At 42.4% G+C, this 23,112-nt stretch overlaps 1 protein-coding gene across 1 annotated transcript; it reads right to left on the reverse strand.

Annotated features, from left to right (window-relative positions):
- Positions 1-509: 509 nt before the first annotated feature.
- Positions 510-19,717, reverse strand: SCCPDH (saccharopine dehydrogenase (putative)). The gene is made up of 12 exons (XM_079763810.1): positions 19,392-19,717; positions 17,642-17,754; positions 15,269-15,349; positions 12,147-12,276; positions 9,559-9,608; positions 6,530-6,660; positions 5,296-5,413; positions 4,424-4,543; positions 4,277-4,333; positions 3,533-3,644; positions 2,050-2,131; positions 510-1,142 (listed from the first exon to the last, which is right to left on the reverse strand). Exons 1-12 carry the CDS (start codon positions 19,579-19,581, stop codon positions 1,037-1,039), a joined length of 1,290 nt encoding a protein of 429 aa, XP_079619936.1. The 5' UTR covers positions 19,582-19,717; the 3' UTR covers positions 510-1,036.
- Positions 19,718-23,112: the final 3,395 nt, after the last annotated feature.

Consider the following 23,112-nt stretch of genomic DNA (forward strand, 5'->3'; position numbering starts at 1 on the left):
GTCTCAGTGGAGGACTGACAGGCGCTTAGTGGTCTGGGAGAGGCTGTAAAGAACCCTCCCGAGACAGCGCGCTTACTCTGTGCCTAGGCATTTATCTAAGTGCTAGACACCCAACAGCTCATTTAATTCTCACCATCATTCTGGGTCCGGCACTATTATTTCCCCCCTTCTGAGGCTTTAAAGGTTACACACCTGAGGCGTGTGAGTAAGCAGGGGCTCGACTTAGGGACTGCATTCCTAATCACATGACCTGCTACCTTAACATGCAGGCCTGTTGGGGAGAGGTTAGATCGATTTGCATAAGAAACCAGGAAGACGGAAACAGGTGACAACCCCAACTCTTGCTCTCTAAGACAGAAAGCCAGGGAATCAAACAGGATGACACTGATGGGGATGGGGGTCCAGGCTGGTGATGTCTGTTGAATACCAGGGCCCAGGGGCTTATGGGAAAGGCTGTACGTGGGAAGCACGTTTCTACCACTACCCAAATACCAAACACAAAACCACCATTCAATTGACAATCCTTTATTATGCAACTTGGGTAAGTCCAAAATCAATCTGTGTAGATGGGTGAAAACTAAGCTAAAATAACAAAAGTACAGTTTCACTTGGCAAAGGCCCACACATGCGTAGAGAAACTCATTGGAAAGTAAGATCCACTCAGTATCATGGCAAGGAAATCAGCAGTGAGGCCGTGACCAGCCTGGGTGTCTCATTAAGGGTTCTGTTAGCAACACAGATAGAGACACCGCCCACCCTCTGATCTGCCAGCTCACTTATAAAAATTGACCATGAATTCTTCAATGAAAAAGTCAGTCAAATATTAGTTCTCTCTCACAGGCAATAAAATCACAAAATCAGCTAAGATTTGAAATTTAGGGTAAGCTAGTAGAATTCCTGCTTTTAATGTGTACATATTTTAGATTTGGTAATCTCTTCCACATAGAGCCAGACAGGCTTACAGAAGAATTTCAAATATCAAATAAAAAAGCTGTTAATTCATGCGCTTTATGACTTTGGAAAAATCTTCAATTGTTTAGACTTCAGAGCTGCTAATGACACTGAATTCAATGCCTCGTTTGTTGAGTCTGTCAATCAACTTTGTTCTGGAGAAAGCGGCTCCAGGCGTGAAGACCCCGCCCCTGGAAGACAATAATGAGACAAACATGCACAAAGCCGTCTCCAGCCTTCCCTCTGCAGAGCGAGCGGAGTGATTGCTGAGGGCTGGCTATCCAATCACTGCACAGCTCACGAAAACCTGTCCTGGGCTCTGGGCTCGTGTGGGTTCGTTCCTAAACCCAGCCAATGAGCAAGCAGCTATTACTCAGGAGGAAGCTGGTGCCCAGCACTGCGCTGATGCAGCCACTATTGCCTGTTCCCCAACACTGTGCTCAGGGGCACACCCAGGGCCACCCACTGGGAACCGCCCGTTCATAGACAGCCCTCCCACCAGGAGGATAAATGAAGACCTGAGTGGAATAAATTTAGGTAATCAATGATTAATAAAGCATAAAGAGGACTGAAACCGAATGAAAAAAAGTTTCTTGAAATGTAATGGCCAAATGTAAATGCTAAATATATTCAAAGCATGTACAAGTATTTGAAAAAGTTTAATTAGGTTTCACTTTATATAATTTTTCTGTTTATGACATAACAGGTTTCAGGTCAAACTTATTTACTTCTGAGCCGAGGGCCTATGTTCCTGTGAAGCTGGCCTACTTTTAGGTATCAGCTAAATGCTCCAGGAGACAGTCCCCTTGATAATCATCTCGCCAGGACGCCAGGAATCAATCACGCTGGTGTCAGCGCGCCCAGGGAACTGAAGCCACCTTACACGGCTCTCAAACGTCTGTCTCCTCTCCATGACCTCTGCATTGTTTCCAGAGGCCCATAAGGAATTTTCCTTCTTACAGTTTTAATTTACCTCTATCTTTGTATCAAAGGAACTGTAAATACTCATGTGCAGACCCAACACCTGAAATCAAATCAAAATAAGCTAAAACGTAACATGAAAAAGCGATCCTCAAATTAGGAGAAAACCACACTTACACGCTAGGAAGGTTAGAGACATCATTTAGAAGGGTCATGGCTGCCTGGACCATGGCTATGGGGGTAGCTATATAGCCAGCCTCTGCAGAAAACAGTTGAACAAAGAAAAAGTTTTCATAAAATATGCATTCAAAACGCCCAAAAATCAAATAGTAGGTCTTAGATCTAACTCTAGGTATACCGAATTATCTCAATAAACACTTTGTTCACATAATATTTACATAGTACTTAACGAAGTGTTTGGAACTGTATTAAGTACCTTAAATTACTAAACTCATTTAATTCTCCTTAGCAATAGTGCTAAGGATAGCACTATTTTTAAAAAAATATATTTTATTGATTTTTTACAGAGAGGAAGGGAGACGGATAGAGTTAGAAACATCAATGAGAGAGAAACATCGATCAGCTGCCTCCTGCACACTCGCTACTGGGGATGTGCCTGCAACCAAGGTACATGCCCTTGAGCGGAATCAAACCTGGGACCCTTCAATCCGCAGGCCAACACTCTATCCACTGAGCCAAACCGGACAGGGCACGTTAGCACTAATTTTATCCCCATTTTACAAATGAGGAACTGAGGCATAGACAGTCTAAGTGACTAGTCCAAACTCACCAAGATAGGCAGTGGCTGAGCCAGAAGTGCACTCAGGTAGCTCTTACCCACTACACTGCACTGCCTCTTGACAATAATCAAAGCCAATGATCCTAGGATTTCTTGTTTCTCTATTAACACACTACACTTCACTTAAAAAAGGACTCAATTTCTTAAAAAACAAACCCTGAGTAACTTTAAGAGAAGTCTCACTTCAAGAAGTCACTGTAAGCAGCTGGGGCATTAGTGTTTATACTCCTGTTAGATAATAAAAACAGTCAACTTATCTTAGTAACCCAGACGGGAATTTGAAAAAAGGGCAAGATACAAAGCTATCTTTCCATTTTGCTAGATTAAAACTGCAAAATGAACCTCTTGTAACCTATCAGGGATGACAGTAACTAAACTTACAATTATACTATAATTCATAAGTGGAACTATCTATATAGTTATCTAAAATTTACAGAAAAAGTTCTAGAACTTTTTTGGATGACACTTACTTTTAACAACCTTACAAAAGTTTTTACCCTCCCCAGAAAAATGCACACGTATGCACCCATTTTATAAACAATATCAGGGTAATTACAAAGTCCAAAGAAGCCTTGGACCAAACAGATATCAACCAGTCCCTTCTCTTTTTAATATTAAAACCTGCCATGCAGAATTACTGAATCATCCTGAAAAAGAAAAACAGAGGGGGAGATACACTAATAAAATTGGATTATAGCAATGATTTTAATCCTTCTTTTAATAGAATCATTTATCAGTAATACTTAAATAATTTGTGCAAATATATTTCTAAAATAATCATGTTTTGAAAAGAATAGCATACCACCTTATATTTAACACAATGTAAAATTCCCAAGTATCCTTAAGTCATATGTGAAATACCTGGTCCTTTCACCTGAGTACAAACTCTGATATTGGGTTTGTTATTATCAGTAGAAAAGCCATTGCTGTATCCTTGACCAAAAAATGTCATTGTAAATGAGGCGCCATCAATCTGAGAAAAAGAAACCACACAAATGTTTATTTAAGAAATATGTAATTTCCCCCTGAGCACAATCTAACCTATTATTCTGCTTCATATGAGATATTTTCAATAGATAAAAACATCAACTTTCTATCTGCCAGAATATGCTGTTATCCTTTAAGCATGGAGCAAACATTAATTCTTTGAGGATACAAGTTTTGAAGACCGGTGTGATACTGGGCGGGGCGGGGGGGAGGTGACTAGGAACAAGGAGAAGATAAAGATGAGTCCTATGTTGTGGCTTACAGGATAGCACCATTAAAATAGGCAGTTTTAGGGCAAAAGCCGCAGGTACTTTTTATTTTAGGTTGATAGCATATGATCATTTGGTTTTAGGTATCTGTTTGAGGTGCCAAGACAAAAATAGCCAGCAAGTAATTTATTATTGTTCCACTTAGAGTTGTACAAATGGAGACAATACCCACTTCCAGAGGCGTTTGAGCAGATTAAGTGATCTAATTTATGTGAACAATGTAAAGGGCATCTGATGCATAGCAAAAGTGCTCCATCAAGTCTTAGCTGTTACTGTCACTGCACTGAGGAAAAGTGAAAAACGAAGAAAGAAAAATATTATTTTAGAGACCTGAACACAAAAGAGTTACCTGTTTTTGTGTTGGACCTTGTTTTGAAAAATAACCAAAGGAGAAGAGCCATGGAAACTAAAGGGGGGGAAACAACAGCCCTCAGTGAAATGTTTTAACACTCATGGAAAATACTTTTGGATCCAATTTCATAAGCACATCACTTACTTTTATGAGAAGCTGCCTCCCAATGCCAAACTTCACGAAGAACAAAAAGAAAAGCCCTGCAAACATCAGCTTCATAACAGAGGTGATGCCTCCCACAGTGACGTAGGCAGCATACTGAACCTGGAGGAGAACGTGTGTCAGACATGACTCTCTCGTCATAGGAGTGTCAGCTCTTATAACTTGCTCTGAAGTCGGAAATACTGAACAAAAGCGGTTTCCACTTTATGACTATGTTATGTTCTGAAAGCTTGTTCAGAAACCAGACATTGGGAGCATATTTGTAAAAGAAATCGTTGCGAATACTAATTAGCTTCCTCTCTTGAACACAAAGGTCCACATGATCCATATATAGAAAGTTCAATCACATACGGAACTGAGCAATTAGACATGATAGAACACAGAGCACACTTATCACCTCTTCTATAAGAAAATACTCCGATCTTTTAACCTGAGATAGTGGCCTCTTCAAGTCTCAGCAGGTGGAGCAATGGTGTGCTTCCCTCAAAAAGAGTAGGGTGATACTCGGAGGCAGCAAGGAGGGAAGAAGAGAACCCAGACATCTGCACAAGCACAGAAAGAGGGTTCCAGCTGCTGACTGTCGGGTTTATGAGCCAGGATTTCCTGTGCTGACTTGCTGCTGTTGTGTTCCATTAAAGTATTCAGCAGGCCAGATGAACTATGCGGGAGGCTACTGCCACCCCATAACACGCAAAATGCTCTACACTACTGACTCTAAACTTCCAGAAACGAAACACACATTCTCTAGCTATTTCTCTTTTGGCTTTATAAACATAAAAATCCTGATTAAACTGTAGGGAAACTATAACAAACATAGAATGCTCTTTATTAAAAAATAAATCATGTCCACTTACAGGTAATTGCTCGAAATTTTCATGCAAGTAACGCTGAGTTCGCTTCACAACAGACACATCCGCTCCCAAGAAAGGAATGGAGTAACTGTTGAGCTCTCTGCAGTAAGAGACTGGCCACCTGCAAGACACACACATGCTGCATTTTCTCCAACGGCAGTGACTACCACTTTAGCTGGCACATTTCTGAATACACATTTTAACTTTCTCGAGGCAGTAATAACAATGAAGATGGCAGAGCTGCTCTTAATTAGTATTTCAGTATTTGTCCTTTATTCTCTACACCTGCACCCAAACATGAGACCAGTGAACAAGGAGTATTCTTCACACCGTGGGCACTTAATACGTGTAGTTTAACTGTGATTCACCCCATTAATCTCACAGGACAATGATAAAAAGAACACTCATTTCAACAGCCAAACTCTGAGGTTAGAGTTCTTACAAATAAATGCTATTCACATGTTGATTGATTAAGCTACATAAGATTATCACACTTTAAGTTGATAGTTTTACTCTATTAAATTTAATTGATGTTTAATTTGGATATCAATACTGAAAAGTCAAAAAAATTTTCCCAAGGGTATAAATGTATTATTTTATTTATTTATTAATGAATCCTTACGATATTTTTCCCATTGGTTTTTAGAGGCTGGAAGGGAAGGAGGAAGCAGGGGGAGAGAGAGGAACAATGATTGGTTGCCTCCTACATGCGCCCCCAGGGATTGAACCTGCAACACAGGTATTTACCTTTGACCAGGAATCAAACCTGCCATCCTTAGTCCAAGGTCTGACGCTCTAACCACTGTGAGCAACCCGGCTAGGGCCAAATGTGTTATTATATACTAGAGGTCCAGTGCACGAAATTCATGCACAGGTAGGGTCCCTCGCACCTGCCAGCTGCTGGCCAGGGACTCCCTTCCCCAGCTACCTGCTGCTGGCCAGGGCTTCCCTCCATTCCGTGCTGCCCCTGGTGGTCAGCACACATCATAGCAAGCAATCGAACTCCCGGTTGGTCAAACTCCCGAGGGGACACTTTGCATATTAGGCTTTTATATATGTAGATGACATACTTAAGTTTAGGGCAAGGTATTAATTATATTTTATTTATCTTTGAGAACAATTCTGGACTTACTACAAACTAGTCTCCAAGCTTTTCTTAATTGCATACTTTATTAATAGCCAGATCAACACAAAATAGACTAGATATACTAAAAAATAGATTTTTGAACTAATATACCTTCTTTTTAATTTTGCACCAACAATTGGGACAGGTTTCAGATTTGACTGAGTTCGTAGTTTTTTCAATTGATTCTGATTTCCAAAACCATAAACTGCTGACTTCCAGGTACCATCATGAATGCACAACCCCTAATAAAATAATTAAAGAGTTAAAGAAACATGTCTTAAGAAATAATTATTAAAATGTAAAACCAAATAAGTTATAATTGGCACAAAGAACAGTTCACTCTATTTATGCAAGGCATAATCCATTATTTGATAATTTTGAGATGAATTTTCATGAACGGCTAGGCAGCAATAACACTCATTATTTTGGTCACATTCAATATTTACACCAACAAATGCCTTTTCTTCTTCCCTTCTACTATTATTTATGCTCTTTTCAATAAGCCATTGTATTTCACTTCATAATTTTCACTCAACTGACCATATTCCTTCAAAATTAGCCTCTCTAATCCATATCCTTACGTTGATTCCTTAAAATTTCAACATATAGCCTGGCCAATGTGGCTCAGTGGTTGAGTGTCGACCTATGAACCAGGAGGTAATGGTTCAATTCCCAATCAGGGGACATGCCCGGGTTGTGGGCTCAATCCCCAGTAGAGGGCATGCAGGAGGCAGCAGATCAATGATTTTTCTCTCATCATTGATGTTTCTATCTCTCTCTCCCTCTCCCTTCCTCTCTAAAATCAATAAAAAAAATTTTTTTAATTATTAAAAACAGAAGAAATGAGTGGCAGAAAGGAGAGCACAGGTGAAGAAGTAATCCTGGGACTCACTGTCCCAGTGCTGAGCCTTCTTTACCTAACATCTAGGTGGGCCTTTTAATTCTCTATTATGTAAATATTTCAGACTTAATTTGTAATTTTGGTTGTACATAATTGTATTATGTCCTGCCTTATATGTTGTTTAGAAACATTCAAAACCAACTTTGTCACAAGACTTTGAAAGAGGAATATCAGTAAGGAAGATGTGAAGATACTGTTGATTGCTAATAAGCAGTATAAGAGAGACAATAACACCATCAGAAGAGTCAGGTTTTTAATATCTTAGCTTTGATGACAATGAAAGGCAAAGAATCACAATACCAGATATCAAACTATACCACAAAGCCATTATAACCAAAACAGCCTGGTACTGGCACAAGAACAGGCATATAGGCCAATGGATCATAATAGAGACCGCAGAAATTAACCCACACCATTACGGTCAAATAATATTTGACAAAGGAGGCAAGAACATACAATGGGGTAAAGACAGCCTCTTCAACAAATGGTGTTGGGAAAACTGGACAGACACATGCAAAAAGATGAAACTGGACCACTAACTTATACAATACACAAGAATAAATTCAAAATGGAAAGAAGACTTAAATGTAAGACACGAAACCATAAAATCTTAAAGGAAAACATAGGCAGTAAAATCTCAGACATTTCATGAAGCAGAATTTTTGCCAATACATCTCCTAGGGCAAAGGAAACTAAGGAGAAAATAAACAAATGAGACTACATCAAAATAAAATGCTTTTGCACAGCAAGAGAAACCACCATCAAAACGAAAAGGGAACCCACTGTATGGGAGAACATATGTGCCAACAATACAGCTGATAAGGGGTTAACATAAAAAAAAATATGAGGCACTCATACAACTCAACAAAAGGAAGACAAACCATCCAATTAAAAAATGGGCAGAAGACCTGAATAGACAATTCTCCAAAGAGGACATACAAATGGCCAAGAGACATATGAAAAAATGTCCAAAGTCACTAATCATCAGAGAAATGCAAATTAAAACCACAAAAAGAAATCATCTCACACCTGTCAGAATGGCTACTATCAACAACTCAACAGATGACATATGCTGGCGAGGATGTGGAGAAAAAGGAAGCCTAGTGCACTGCTGGTGTGAATGCAGACTGGTGCAACCATTATGGAAAACAGTATGAAGTTTCCTCAAATAATTAAAAATGGAACTTCCATTTGAGCCATCAATCCTGCTTCTGAGAATATATCCTAAAGCCCTAAAACACCAATCAGAAAGAATATATGCACCCCTATGTTCACAGCAGTGTTATTTACAATAGCTAAGATTTGGAAACAGCCCAAGTGCCCATCAGTATCCTATATAATAAAAGGCTAATATGCAAATAGACCATACTGCATAACCAAACAGGTTGCTATGACATGCACTGACCACAAGGGGGCACACGCGGAACATAGCAGGTGTTGGCAATAGGCAGCAGAGCGCGGAACATGGCGGGCATCGGCCACCGCGGGATGGTGGAACAGGTGAGCAGGGGCGCCAGACCAAGGTGGGGCGCTGGTCGCAGTCATTGGGGTGAGCATCTGGTGGTTACTGAAAATTCTTTGCTTCTGCATGCTGCAGTCCCGCCCGGCACTCGCACCCGCTGGCGGTGCCAAGCGCTGGCTCTGATTGCTCGGCGCAGTCAGCGGGCCCATAGTCTATATATATAAAAGCCTGCAACCTTGGTGTATCTAACCAACTGAGCCACATGGCCAGGGCTGAATGAACAAATACTTAGGAAGCTTCACGTCTGACACCACTGGCAATAAAGTACTATCACAAACAGAAAGACAACTATCTTATGTTTCCAAATAGACTGCAAATGTATTGCTATCATACATTCCTTATTTGGCCACGAAAGCACCTAACCCCAGTTAGGCACATAATAAAACGCACCGACTCTGCACTAAGGTGTAACTGTCTTGACTGATAACATTTATTGCAGAACAACCATAGAAACTTCAGTTAGGATCATGGGAATTCATTCTAATATAACAAATTGTGCAGTTGTTTTAAAAATAAATTCTATTCTTAGGTCAAAGGAATGCTCAGCAATCTAGTATCTTTATTTTTTTTAAATTAAACACAGGGACTTTCATACACTAAAAAGTACAAATATATGTATAATTTAATTAATTTAAATATTTTCTTAAGAAGCATGTATCATTTCCAAAATGTTTTTAGTATTAACTTACAAAGCACTTGACAAACAGGAAAACTAACCTCAGGTCCTGAATTTATAGTCAGGAAACTTTCCACCGCAGTCAAAGTACCTACAAAGAGTAGGAAAATGGTCAACGTAAATCAAATAAAATCTATTTGCCAGGACAGTAACAATGAATGATTCCTATTCATTCAGGGACAGCTTTTACTTAGCCTACAGCTGATATAGTCAGAAAATCAATACTGGTAACAGTTTTATTATGTTTTTGTAAACAGAGTTAAAAGGCAGCTGAACCAGGTAAATTGTCAAAGAGTAGTTTAGCATAAACTCTATCTGCGAGTACTGACAAAGTATTTGTTAGTATTCAAACTGACGCTAAAAGTCTCCCAATAAGGCAACAATTCAGCTCACTCATCCTGGAAGGCCAGCAGGACATAGTTCTGAAAAGTACATCTATGGGAATTATTTGGTTTTCCAATATGACAGCTTTTAAGAATACTTATTAATAGTGACATACAATTAATGTACAGAAAACCTATCAAAATGGCCTTTGTGATGACTTGTAAAATATTGCAGTAAGACGTTTTAAATGGAATAAAAATATAATAAGTATAAAGTAAAAATAGAAAACCAAAACCAGGAAAAAGGGGAGAAATCAATTATATTAACCATGAGAACTAATATACAGGCACAGTGATCAAGTATTTAACTCATCTTTGAAATTCTCCAGAGCAGTCAGACAAAAGAAAAACATAGGGCTATCTCAAAATCTGATAAAATAAAATATCAGTTTCATAAGAGACAGTGTTCCTGGGTTTAATTCCAAGAAAAAATTAAAACGTGGTACTCAGAAAAGTTGACACTGGGAAAAATACTGAACCATGTCATCAACGATGATGCTACAGCAGGAGAGAACTATAGCCCCATAAATGTCAGTAGTCTGACCTCTGACAAAAACCAGGGACAGATCATTAGGGTGTATCACAGCAGAGATGATTGGAAGGGCTGTCAGGAGAACGTAGCCTGAATATGTGGCTCTGTGATCTAACCCCTCTTAAGAAAGAACATGGACCACTAACGCTGTATGCCATAAAATGTGGACCCCCTTGCATAAAAAATCAGCTAGGATAATTGTTAAAATTCTGACTCCTAGGTTTTAGCATCTGAAAAAAAGTTTTTTAAATAGTTTAAAGTATTAGTTCTCCCTTAAAAAAAAAAAAAAGAAAAATACCTATTTAAAGTAATAAAAACTTTTAAATATTTGGGAATAACCTCAATAAGATATATGTAGGATTATCATGAAGAAAACATCTAAACTTTACAGACTTAAAGAGACATACCTGGTCTATGGATTGAAAGACTAAATATTTTAAAGATGGTCAATTCATGTTTTTTCTTTTTATTGGGTATGGTCCCAATGTTGCATCATTAAGTATGATGTTGGCTATTGCTCTCTGACATTTATTAAGAAATTATTCTATTCTTCAATTTCTAAAACTGTAATCAGCACATGACATGAACTTTCAAATAAGTTATTGAGATGGACGTATAGCTTTCACCTCTGATATTCTGATATGATAATTATGTAACTTCCTAATAAATCTTTACCTTGATATATTCTTCTTCTAAAACGTCACTCGATATTTATTAAAATTTTAGCATTTTCTTTTTATAACCTCTTTCACAAGCAAGACTGACTTTAGCTTTTTTTTTTTTTTAATGTGTGCTATCTTTGTTGGGCTTTGGTTTCAGAGTTAACTTTTAAATATAAACTGGAACACTTTCCATCTTTCTAAGCTCTAGAACAGTTTGTGTGGTACTGGGATTCTCTTTTTAGGTCATTTTCTAAATGAATACTTTCAAAATATGCATGATGTTAGTAATTTCCTTGTTTTACCAAACTATTGATGATGTTTTCTATTCTTAAATCATTGCCTCTAGTTTATAAATGGGGTGAAAAAGATATCAAAAACTTTGTTCAATGCTTCCTAGCTTTGTTGGTTAAAAACTTAAAACCTTTGACTATAATATCTATATAAATCATAATTTAAAATGTGTTAATTCATAAACAAAGCAAATTTGAATTTATAATGGCTCCCAAATTTTTTTCCTAGAAATTTTACAGCTGTAGCCATAAGGGAATTGAGACAATGGATAATTTTTCACTTTAGAACACTTACACTACTATGCATATCTCAAAAAAAACCAAGTGTCAATAGCATCCTATATAATAAAAGGCCAGGGACAATAAGCACAACGACCGGAATGACCGCTTAAGCAGTCGCCATGAGGTGCATTAACCACCTCTTGGTCCCTCCCCCAGCACCCGAGAGCAGCAGCTCATGGCGGAGGGCAGGGCTACTCGTGGCTCCCTGCGGCAGTGAGTGTGTGGGGCAGGGCGGCTTGTGGCTCGCGGTGGTGGGATAATGAGCAGCAGCAAGAAGAGGTGAGCTATGGGTGCACGATTTCGTGCGCTGGGCCTCTAGTTTTATAATAAGCATAGCTATATTAAAAACAAAGCATGTGTTTTAACATTACCCATTTATAGGTGTTTCTTTTCTCAATCAACCAGATTTTAATTCATCATTAATTGCAAACATGAAGGCTTTCTGTTAAATTCAACTACTGTGAATTGATTAATAATTACCATTAATTTTACTGCTGGTATATATTACTCCCATATCTGCTGGAATGGAGTCAAAGCCACTGCTTCCAATGATATAAACCCCTTTTTCTGCAGCTTTCTCATGATACTTCCAATACATTAGTTCCAGAAACTAAAAATTCAGGACAAAAGATCTGAGTCAGAGCTATATAGAAACATCTTGACCAGTAGTAAGTGATTACCTTTAAAGACAAAAGAACTAACCTTAGAAAATGCTAACCAGTATGACTCTGTGGAGAAATATTAACTGTCAACACGTTTTTCATTTATTTAGCAAACATTTACCACATGTGCAGATGCTGATCTATTACTTTTTCAGAATGACTTGTAAATGCAAAAGTAATACCTCTTATAAAAATAACTATTAACACAGAAAAAATATAAAGAAAGCAAAAAAAGTTATACCAAATCAATAACCGAGATGAACGTCATTACAGATCTATATCTATGCATGCATACATATAATAGAAAAATAGAGTGGCAGGAAAGGAGGGAATGTGAGAAGGAAACAATGTCTATTCAAACCCTTTGCCAATTTTAAAAATTACTTGAGCCCTGGCTGGTGTATCTCAATGGATAGAGCATCGGCCTGTGGACTGAAAGGTCCCGGGTTTGATTCCAGTCAAGGGCACATGCCCAGGTTACGGCTCAATCCCTAGCAGGGGGTGTGCAGGAGGCAGGCGATCAATGATTCTCTCCCATTGTTGATGTTTCTATCTCTCTCTCTCTCTCTCCCTTCTTCTCTGAAATTAATAAAAATATATTTTAAAAATAAATAAAATAAAATAAAAATTACTTGATTTTTTTAGAACAGTTTTAGATTTACAGAAACCTTAAGTAGTAGAGTTCCCAAGTACCACCCACCCAGTTTCTCCTATCAGTACATCTTTTACATTATTTGTTACAATTAATAAAGCAAAATTGATACATTATCATTAGCCAAAGTCCACACTTTATTCAGATTCTTTAACTTTTACCTAAAGTTGTTTTTCTGTTCCAGGACTCCAGCCAGGATACAGTATTACATTTACTGTCACGCCCACTTAAGCTCCTTTTGACTGGACACTCTCCTTGTTTTGTATGAACTGGACAGTTTTGAGGAGTATCGATCAGGTACTTTGTAGAATGCCCCTCTATTGGAATTTATTGCAAGTTTTTCTCATGACGAGGCTGGAGTTACAGGTTTTTGAAAGGAAGACCATGGGGGTATAGAGTGCCATGTCATGACACCATATCAAAAGTACATACTATCACCAGTTTATCACTGTTGATGTTGACCTTTAATACCTGGCTGAGAAAGTGTTTTTCAGGTTTTTCCACTGTAATGTTATTCACTTTCCCCCCTCCTTTCCATACTGTACTCTTTGGAAGGAAGTGACTATGCGAGGCCCACACTTAGGAGCGAGGAATTATACCCCCCTAATGCTCCCGAGGGCAGAGTAGCTACATAAATAATTTGGAATTTTTAAAAATAAATGTTTTTATTGATTTCAGAGAGAGAGAAAGGGAGAGGGAGAGAGAAACATCAATGATGAGAATCATGGATCCGCTGCCTCCTGCACAACCCCTACTGGGGACCGAGCCTGCAACCCGGGCATGTGCTCCCCCAGGAATTGAACCATGACCTCCTGGTTCATATCGATGCTCAACCACTGAGCCACGCTATTTGGAATTCTTCTGCACAAATTTGTCTCTTCTCATCCTTTTGCCCATTTTATTTTATTATTTATTTATTAATTTTAAATATATTTTATTAATTTTTACAGAGAGGAAGGGAGAGGGATAGAGATTTAGAAACATTGACGAGAGAGAAACATCGATCAGCTGCCTCCTGCACACTCCCTACTGGGTGTGTGCCCTCAACCAAGGTACATGCCCTTGACCGGAATTGAACCTGGGACCCTTGAGTCCGCAGGCCGACGCTCTATCCACTGAGCCAAACCGGTTAGGGCCTTTTGCCCATTTTAATGGGTTTATCTGAATTTGTATTATGACTTAAGAGTTCTTTATATATCTGGATCTTTACTAGGTTTTTATATTACTTTTATGGTAGCTTATAAGATAAGTTTTTCACCATTTTCTCTGCTCTGGAATATTTTAAATAATACAGGAGTCCCAGCTGGTTTGGCTCAGTGGATAGAGCATTGGCCTGCAGACTGAAGGGTCCCAGGTTTGATTCCGGTCAAGGGCAAATGCCTGGGTTGCGGGCTCGATCCCCAGTATGGAGCATGCAGGAGGCAGCCAATCAATGATGCTCTCTCATCACTGATGTTTCTATCTCTCTCTCCCTCTCCCTCTCTGAAATCAATAAAAACTATTTTAAAAAAATAATAATATAGGAATTGGTTTTGTTTCATTCATGTTTCCTACCTCTTCATGAATAAACTTTGGTAATTTATACTTTCCTGGTATTTTCCAATATATATTAACAACCAATAAACTCTGATGGTAGTAATCAGTAGACTAGAGGTTATAGTTTTAAAGGAGTTACAGTTTTAAAGTAGTTTAGTGCTATGAGCGCATCACTTCCTGCAGCCAGGCAAACCTCAATTCAAGTTCTAGTTTTTCTACTTACTAGTTGCATGACTCTGAACAAGTTACTTAACCTTTTTAAGGTTCAATTTTCTCATCTATAAAACAGGGGAAAAGATGATACTTACTTTCTAGGAATGGTAAAAAGTTACATATGATGTTTATTTAGCACATTGTCTGGCATTGTGGCAAGCATTCAATGAATATGACATTTAAATATGACATTAAACTTTTTACATTGAGGGGATTTTACTTTTTTTTCCCTGTAATGTTGTAAAGGTATATGATTTTAAAAAGGGAATTTATAATGAAAGGTCCCAAAATAAGATTCCAAGAATTACTCAGAGCACACTGTTTTAATTAATTCAGATTGCAGGGAAGGAAATGTTCCCAGCAAACTAAGCTAACACCTCACCACCATGCCCTCCTGGGAGCGGCAATGGAGTACCCTCTCTAAACACCAAGGAGGAGTCACCCCCTTCTAGAACGTCTGCAAAATGGCATCAAATATTTCCCACTTTAACAGAAAATTAGGCTATTAATTCTGGTGTGGTTTTTCTCAGTTTACATACCTGAGGTTCTCCAGAGATGTCAATGCAGCTAGTTCCATTTTCAACACATGCTTTTACTACCGGTTCTCCATAAAATCGATACTGGGGGAATAGAGAAAACCAACGATTTACTCTTACTTAGGAAACGTAAATGAATGTAATACCATTCTGTTTGAAGTACAGTCTTGGTTATTAAGAAGTCAAATATTAATAAAGTAGCCTAAAGATACACAAAGGTGTAAGCAAGGGGCTCTTCAGGATACCTAAGTGCAGGGTAGTCAAGGGGATTGTAAGTAATGAGTCTAGAAACACTTGGGCCATATCAGGAAGGACCCTCATTGCCATGCTATCGACACTGAACTTCACCTGTTCTGACAGCTTCCATTTTCATAGTAAGAATCAACAACAACAAACCTCCAAACTCACAGACACAGACAATATGGTGATTATTCCCTCCAAACTCATAGACACAGACAATATTGGGAAAGGGAGGGTGGAGGAGGCAGAAGAGGGAAAAGGGGGTAATAAATGGTGACGAAGGAGGCTTGACTTTAGGTGGTGAACACAATAAAATACACAGATGATGTATTATAGAATTGTACACTTAAAACACATGATTTTATTAAGCAATGTCACCCCAATAAATTCAACAAAATAGTTTTTAAAATCACCAGACAACAGTGAGGAAAAAGCAACAGGATGCTAAAAGCGTGAGGAAAAAGTTGTAAAACTGCTGCTTCGGCCCTAGCAGATTTGGCTCAATGGATAGAGCATCAGGCCCTCAGACTGAAAGGTCCTGGGTTCGATTCCAGTCGAGGGCACGTACTTCAGGTACAGGCTCAATCCCCAGCCTGCGGGAGGCAACCAATCGATGTGTCTCTCTCACATCGATGTTTCTCTCTGTCCCTCCCACTTTCTTCCACTCTCTCTAAGAATCAATGGAAAAATATCCTTGGGTGTGGATTAACAAAAAACAAAACAAAACAAAAAACGTTGCTTCAAAGAGTAGGAGAAAGAATACCAGCCTAGGAATGGGTATAATCGCTGGAGGTGCTGAGGTTTAGGTCACATATTTCAAGGGGACCAGTTGGCATGGAGATGCATTTTTCCCCAGGCATGCTGGGTGACTCAGGTAAAGAGTAAGCAGCGATCCGGAATACCAGGACTGGGTTTTTTCCAGGGCACTGGGGAGGAAAGGGCAAAGGTGTGGCTGAAGGTGTATATAAGAATAATTCAAGCAAAGGACCAGAGAACCAAAGGTAGTTAAGAATGAGATAAACCTAAATAAACAACAACTTAGGTACATTTTTATGCGGTAACAAACCTTCCTGCTTTCATTTTTTAAATTATCGACCATTTTCTAGGTGCGTGGTGTTCCAGTGTTTTGTTAACTGTGATGGCTTCCTCAGATCAGCCGAGGTCCCCAACACTCACCTTCCACATGCCAGGTGCTTCTTTCACCTCCAGTTAGTACAGGAGCAAAAGCTGGTGGTTCCTCTCAAAATACACTCTGAACTCGCCGCCTCTAACACTCCGACCCTGTGCTTGGCTTGCTCGGACGCCCTTCCCTCCAACACTCACAGGGTTTACTTCCGCACTTCTCAGGTCTCCAGGCCAATGCCAATTCCTCACAAAGCTCTTCCCTGACCATCCACAGACACTGACGAGCCCATCTCTTTATCTCCTTACTCAGCTTTATTTTCCTTCAAAGCGTCTACCAACTACCTACTATTATTTATAACCTTATTTTCCTGTCTCTCCCACTGGACGGCAAGCTCTATGAGAGGTTCTGTTTTGTTCACCATTATGTTGCAGGTGCCTTGACTAACGCATTTACATTCAGGAGTAGGCAATAGCAGGTTTATAGTTGTGAGTACATTAAACATAGAGTTTACTCTTGCATTGTTAATTTGTAAACCTACTTTTGCCCACTCCTGTATAAAAAGCATTCAATAAATACTGAACAAATGAATGAGTCTTTTTCAATCTCTATTTTTATACGTGTTTTTAACAAATATATTTGTATAGTAATGCAGAAAAATAATTTGTAATAAATAAAAAGGATATTAGGAGAACATGCTCCAACATTTTTTACTTAAAGGAGCATACAGTAAAGGGAGGGGAAAAAAAGATTGCCAATTATAGCTGTAAATAATCAACAAACAAAACAACCCAGCACACATTCCATGAGTATGGTATCACAGAGGTCTGACCCGTCTCAGGAGATTTTGGTCCTGTTTGCTGACCACAAGAAGTAAAAACTCCCCATAAAGGGTGAAGGCCCCAACAACTCTTCTGGCCCCGCCCTCCCGATCCTCTGGAACATAAAGCAGCAGATTCTGCTGGAGGTGAATAGGTTCTTTGTTCTAATACAAAGGAGGGCTGGTTACTTACTGGTCCTACACAGTTGAGGACAATTGTTGCCTGTTTGGCCATTTCATCCAGTGAGGCTGGATTACTGATATCACAAATTATTATCCCAACTTCAGATGGGAGTGTCGGTCTTCCTGAAATGAGAAATAAATCACTTTAAGTGAATCCCATACAGTATTAGACCTCCCAGATCTTCTTTTTATAGGAATCACTGACAGCAAATCCCTGAAAGCTAACTCAGATAAAGCTGTTTTTAGCCAGGTAATAAAAAGGAAAAGGCTATATAAGAGCCCTAACTGGTTTGGCTCAGTGGATAGAGCGTCAGCCTGCGGACTGAAGGGTCCCAGGTTCGATTCCGGTTGGGGGCATGTACCTTGGTTTCGGGCACATCCCCAGTAGGAGGTGTGCAGGAGGCAGCTGATCGATGTTTCTCTCTCATCCATGTTTCTAACTCTCTATCCCTCTCCATTCCTCTCTGTAAAAAATCAATAAAATCTCTATTTTTAAAAAAGACTATGAGAAAAATGGAGTTAATGCTAACGGTGACTAAAAACATGACTAACCTTAAACAAATCTAACACAAGTAACGTGTAAATGACAATCTTGAGTAAAATGACAATTTTACGATCGTCCATATACTGAATATTGTTCTGACATCCTCTCTGCCAAGAATTATAACAAAAAATGTCTCAATAACTATTTTTTTTTTATTGGTTTCAGAGAGGAAGGGAGAGGGAGAGAAACATCAATGATGACGGTCCACGCTCAACCACTGAGCCACACCGGCCGGGCAGGCTCCTCTGTTTGGTAGCGGCAGCAGGAAGAGCTGTGGGCGAGTGGCAGGATGGTGTCTCCTGTAAGTGACCAAACAAACTCCATGCTACATTCCCACCACAGCCGGGGCTCCGTGTGGGACGAGGCGGAAGTGAGATGGGGTGGCTCAGTGGTGGAGCATGGACCACGAACCGGGAGGTCAGGGTCCAGTTCCCAGTGCGGGCACGTGCCGGGGGGGGGGGGGGGGGGGGGGGCGGGCAGGAAGCAGCCGATGGATGATTCTCTCTCATCATTGATGGTTCTCTCCCTCTGACATCCATCACACACATAAAAGCGAGGTGAAAACTGAACAGAAGAAACTCTCACGGGGGCTATGAGTCTGCGTAAGGGGAGACAAGGGTGGAAGAAGCCTAATTGAAAGCCTAACCCCGAGTCCTAAATCAATGCCTCCCGCACCTCGGGCCTGGCGGGTCCGGGGCCCGTCCCTCTCCCCGTCTGCACCCCCGGCCTCAGGGCAGGGCCTGGAGGAGACCACGCAGCACAGACGCGGGTGGATGCCCCAAGGACACGCTCCGGGCGGCGTGGGAGGCGTGGAAACGGGAGGATCTTAAGAGCAAAATAAACAAACAAAAGCCACAACCGCGTCACCAGCGAAAGTCCGGCTTCCTCTCCCCCCTCCCACCCCCGGGAGGAGGACGACCGGGGGGAAACCGAACCCCGGGCCTCCGGCTCCAGGGTGGGCCGAGCGGAAAAGGAGAAACTCAAGCTCCTGACCCCTCCGCCAGGGGGGCTCCCCAAACCGAAGGAACAATTCGAAAAGGTGGAAAGAAACCGGCTCCTTTCAACGCGGGGCGTAGAACGAAGCCGCCGCCGCTGGCGCATCGCGGAGCCCCCCGCGGGGCCGGGGCCCCCGGGCGCGGAGGACAACGCCCCCGCCGGCGGCCGGAGCCCGGGCCGGGAGCAGGGGGTCGCCGGCCGCGCCGCCCGCCCCCTTTACCCAGTTTCTGGGCCGCCCGCTCCAGCACTCGCTGCAGCTTCTCCCGGGAGCGGCCCGCCACGGCCCAGGCCAGGCGGGAGCTCCCCTCCGGGTCCATCTGCTCCCGGGCCACCTCCTCGGTCACGAACTGGCCGGTGAAGCCAGAGGCACCGAACACCACCAGGTGGAAAGGCCTCTGCCTGGTCGCCATGACGAGCGCCCAGCGAGCCGCGGCCCGAGGCGGGCTGAGTCCCCGGCGCCTGCGCCTCAGGCAGCGACCCGAGTCCCGCGCGCAGCAACCGCCTCCCCGGGCGCCGCCGCCGCCGCCGCCTCCGCCTGCACGCCGCGCTCCCGACGCCCCTCGCGCGCCGCCGCGCAGAGGCCACGCCCCCGCCGCGCAGAGGCCACGCCCCGCCGCGCAGAGGCCACGCCCCGCCCACCCTTCCCCACCAATCAGCTTCCAGGGCTGGCAGGAGCGGACAGCGGGCCTTCCTCCGTCGGGTCCCGTCGGTGGCCCCGCTCTGCTCAGACCGCCGGGGGGTCCGCACCGGAGGCGGCGGCCTTGTCCGCAGCCCGTTGTGTTTGTTGCAGGAGGGGGTGCGCAAAGAAAAGAGTTTGTGCGCCCCAGCATCGACCTGTGGGCCGGGAGGTCACGCTTCGATTCTGGTCGGGGCACGTGCCTGGGTTTGCGGGCTCCATCCCCAGTAGGGAGTGTGCGAGAGGCAGCTGATAGATATTTCTCTCTCATCGATGTTTCTAACTCTCTGTTCCTCTCTCTTCCTCTCTGTAAAAAAATCCAATAAAATATATTTAAAATATATATATTTGTATAGTAATGCAGAAAAATAATTTGTAATAAATAAAAAGAGTATTAGGAGAACATGCTCCAACATTTTTTACTTAAAGGAGCATACATCTCCATGCCTGCAGGGGGCAGCGGATCGTGGATTCTCTCTCCTTGATGTTTCTCTCTCCCTCCCTCTTCCTTCCTCTCTGAAATCAATCAATATATATATATATCTTTAAAAAGAGTTGGAGAAAACCTGATGATTGCCGGGGACTGCCCACACCAAGCCACCGTTTTGGTTTCATGTCTGGGTGCCGGGTCTCCACGGAGCGTCTCAGGCCTGACTGCGGCGGCGCAGTGCAGCAAGCCCCGTGCTCAGACCCCTCGGAGACCCCTCTTCAAGGTCGGTGACCCCGTTGTTCATGTGGAAGCTCCGTGGGGAAATCATTCCCGGAAGTATCCTGCCATTGGCGCTGCAGTGTGAAATGAATGGCGGTGCAGCAAGTCCTCCAAGTGCACTCTGGGATCCATTAGGCGGACAGCGGGTGTGGGCATGATCTGCCCTGGGGAATGGGATGGCAGTTATGGCTAATGTGAGGGGAAGACCTAATGGGGAGTCATAAGTTCCTTTTGACAAGGAAAGCAGCTGATACAAGTCAGAAATTCCCTCGTGTGCTACTAAATTTTACAACACGTGGTCTTAGCACAATGAATGCTGCAAAATACTCAAACACGGGCCCATCTCCCCATACCCAGTCTCTGCGCATCATGCCTCAAGGTGGTGGTTCTGGGGGACCTTCACAAGAAGGCAGTTTCTGTAAAATAGAGGAAGCCAACATCATACAGAGTGAGCTCAAGCAGTTTTAGTATAAAAGGGAAAAGGAGAAAGAGGGCAAAAAAGTTGGAAGAAGAAAGGACATCAAGAGAAATTTGTTTGTTTTGGTGCTTGTTTACTTAATTTGGTGCAAATTATCCAGGAGGGAGGGGGAGGGGGAGAGAGAGAGAGAAATTGATGATTAGGGAGAAAAAGGCAAAGTGCTGGGGGATATCCTTAAGTAAAAGACAGGGTGGACAGTGCACACATGGATCCTGAACAGCGTGTCCATGATATTGGGGAGAAGTTAGAGCATTTGTGCATCAGTGCAGGGAGACGCATAGGTGTAGCCGTGAGAACTTGGGCAAGCTCTCTTCTGATTGTGTAACTTTCTGTAGTGAAGTAGAAAGCCTCGCGTCCATGCCAGCGTGAGGCTTGAGGAAATAGAATCAAGAATGAAGGGGTCAGTTAGGAGGGTGGGAGGATGATGATGATGGTCCAGGGAAAGACGTGCCCACCCTCCTGAGATGAGCAATCTTAGATTTAAAGCAAGACTGGCTGGCCGTGGGTGTTTTCTCAGCCTTGCTCAGCTGTGAAGGTCTGGTGTTGAGTAAGCCGAGAGTTGGAGTCAAACAAAATTATGGCCCAAGCCAAGCAATGTGATGAAGCAAGAAGTGGTGTCTCAGGCTGCTGATCACAATCATGTGTTTGTGCTTGTCTTCTGCTCAACAGAAATGGGGTTTCTCTCTCTCTCTCTCTCTCTCTCTCTCTCTCTCTCTCTCTCTCTTTCTCTCTCTCTGCCACTTCCTTCCAGCTGACTCTTCAAACAGTAGGTGCAGAGACATTTTATTCTTGCTTAGTTTGGGAACTTGTCAAACAACAAAATTTGCTCAGATTCAAAATAACCCTTAAACGGGCATATATTGATATCATGTATTTGGAGAGAGAAATGTATATGCAAATACAATAATTAAGGAGGTTAGAGCTCCAGCTCTTCACTTTATTAAGTTTCTACTTTGCCCTTAAGTCTATATCAGGGTTTCTCAAACTTGGCACCATTGACACTTAGGGCCAGAAAATTGTTTGTTGGCGGAGGCTGTCCTGAATTGGAGGATATTTGCCCACTAGATGCAAATAGCAGCGCCCTGCCCTCTTTTCCCTCCACACCCTCCTCCTCCCCTCCCCCACCCCCGTGACAACTGAAATTGTCCCCGGGGCAGGAATGGGAGCAAAATCACCTCAGCTGAGAATCACCTGGACCACCCGAGCCTGGCTAATGCTTAGCAAGACGAAGAGTGAGGAGGCACTGGTAGACCCACACATTTAGTGTCTTCATTGGAAGTGTCCAGACTCTGGTTTCAGCCAGTGGGGAGAAGAAGGCAGGCTCATCGGGAGTTTATCAGGCTGCATCTCTCTGAACCAGAACATGTTCCTGGCTGCATGACAACGCAAGTAAACACGGCATTGTCAGAGTGGAGAAACCGGTATGGGAAACCTCGGTCTCCCCATAGTTGGCTGGTGTGGTGGCTAACTTTACATGTCAGCTGGCTAGCCTATGGTATCTAGATTTGGCCAAACCCAGGCCTTCGCTCTGGCCGGAGCCTTCAGTCTTCTCCACTCTGGCCGGAGGGCTGCTCCTGTAGCTCCCTCTGCCCGCCCCCCCCAGCCCTCCCCCTCATAACAGGCGTCCCACCCCTCCTGGCCGCTCCGCGCCCGCGTATGCAAATTAACCCACCATTTTTGTTGGGTTAATTTGCATACTCCTGATTGTGGGTGTCAGGGAGGTACAGTCAATTTGCATATTTCTATTTTATTAGTGTAGATTACACCAAAAGGCTTGCAGGTCCCCACCTCACAATGCGGTTCCGTGCCTGCGTGCTTATGCCCGTATTCCTCCTCCTGAGCAAAATGCCCTTTCTGTCTCTTCTTGCCGAATAGATCTGACCTCAATACTTAACTCGGGCCGGGCCAGCATGGCTCAGTGGTTGAGCATTGACCTATGAACCAGGAGGTCACGGTTCGATGCACATGCCCAGGTTGCAGGTTCAATCTCCTAGTGTGGTGTGTGCAGGAGGCAGCCTATCAATGATTCTCTTTCATCACTGATGTTTCTATCTCTCTCTCCCACTTCCTTCCTCTCT

This window comes from Cnephaeus nilssonii (assembly GCF_951640355.1).
Source record: "Cnephaeus nilssonii genome assembly, chromosome: 23".
Classification (NCBI taxonomy): domain Eukaryota; kingdom Metazoa; phylum Chordata; class Mammalia; order Chiroptera; family Vespertilionidae; genus Cnephaeus; species Cnephaeus nilssonii.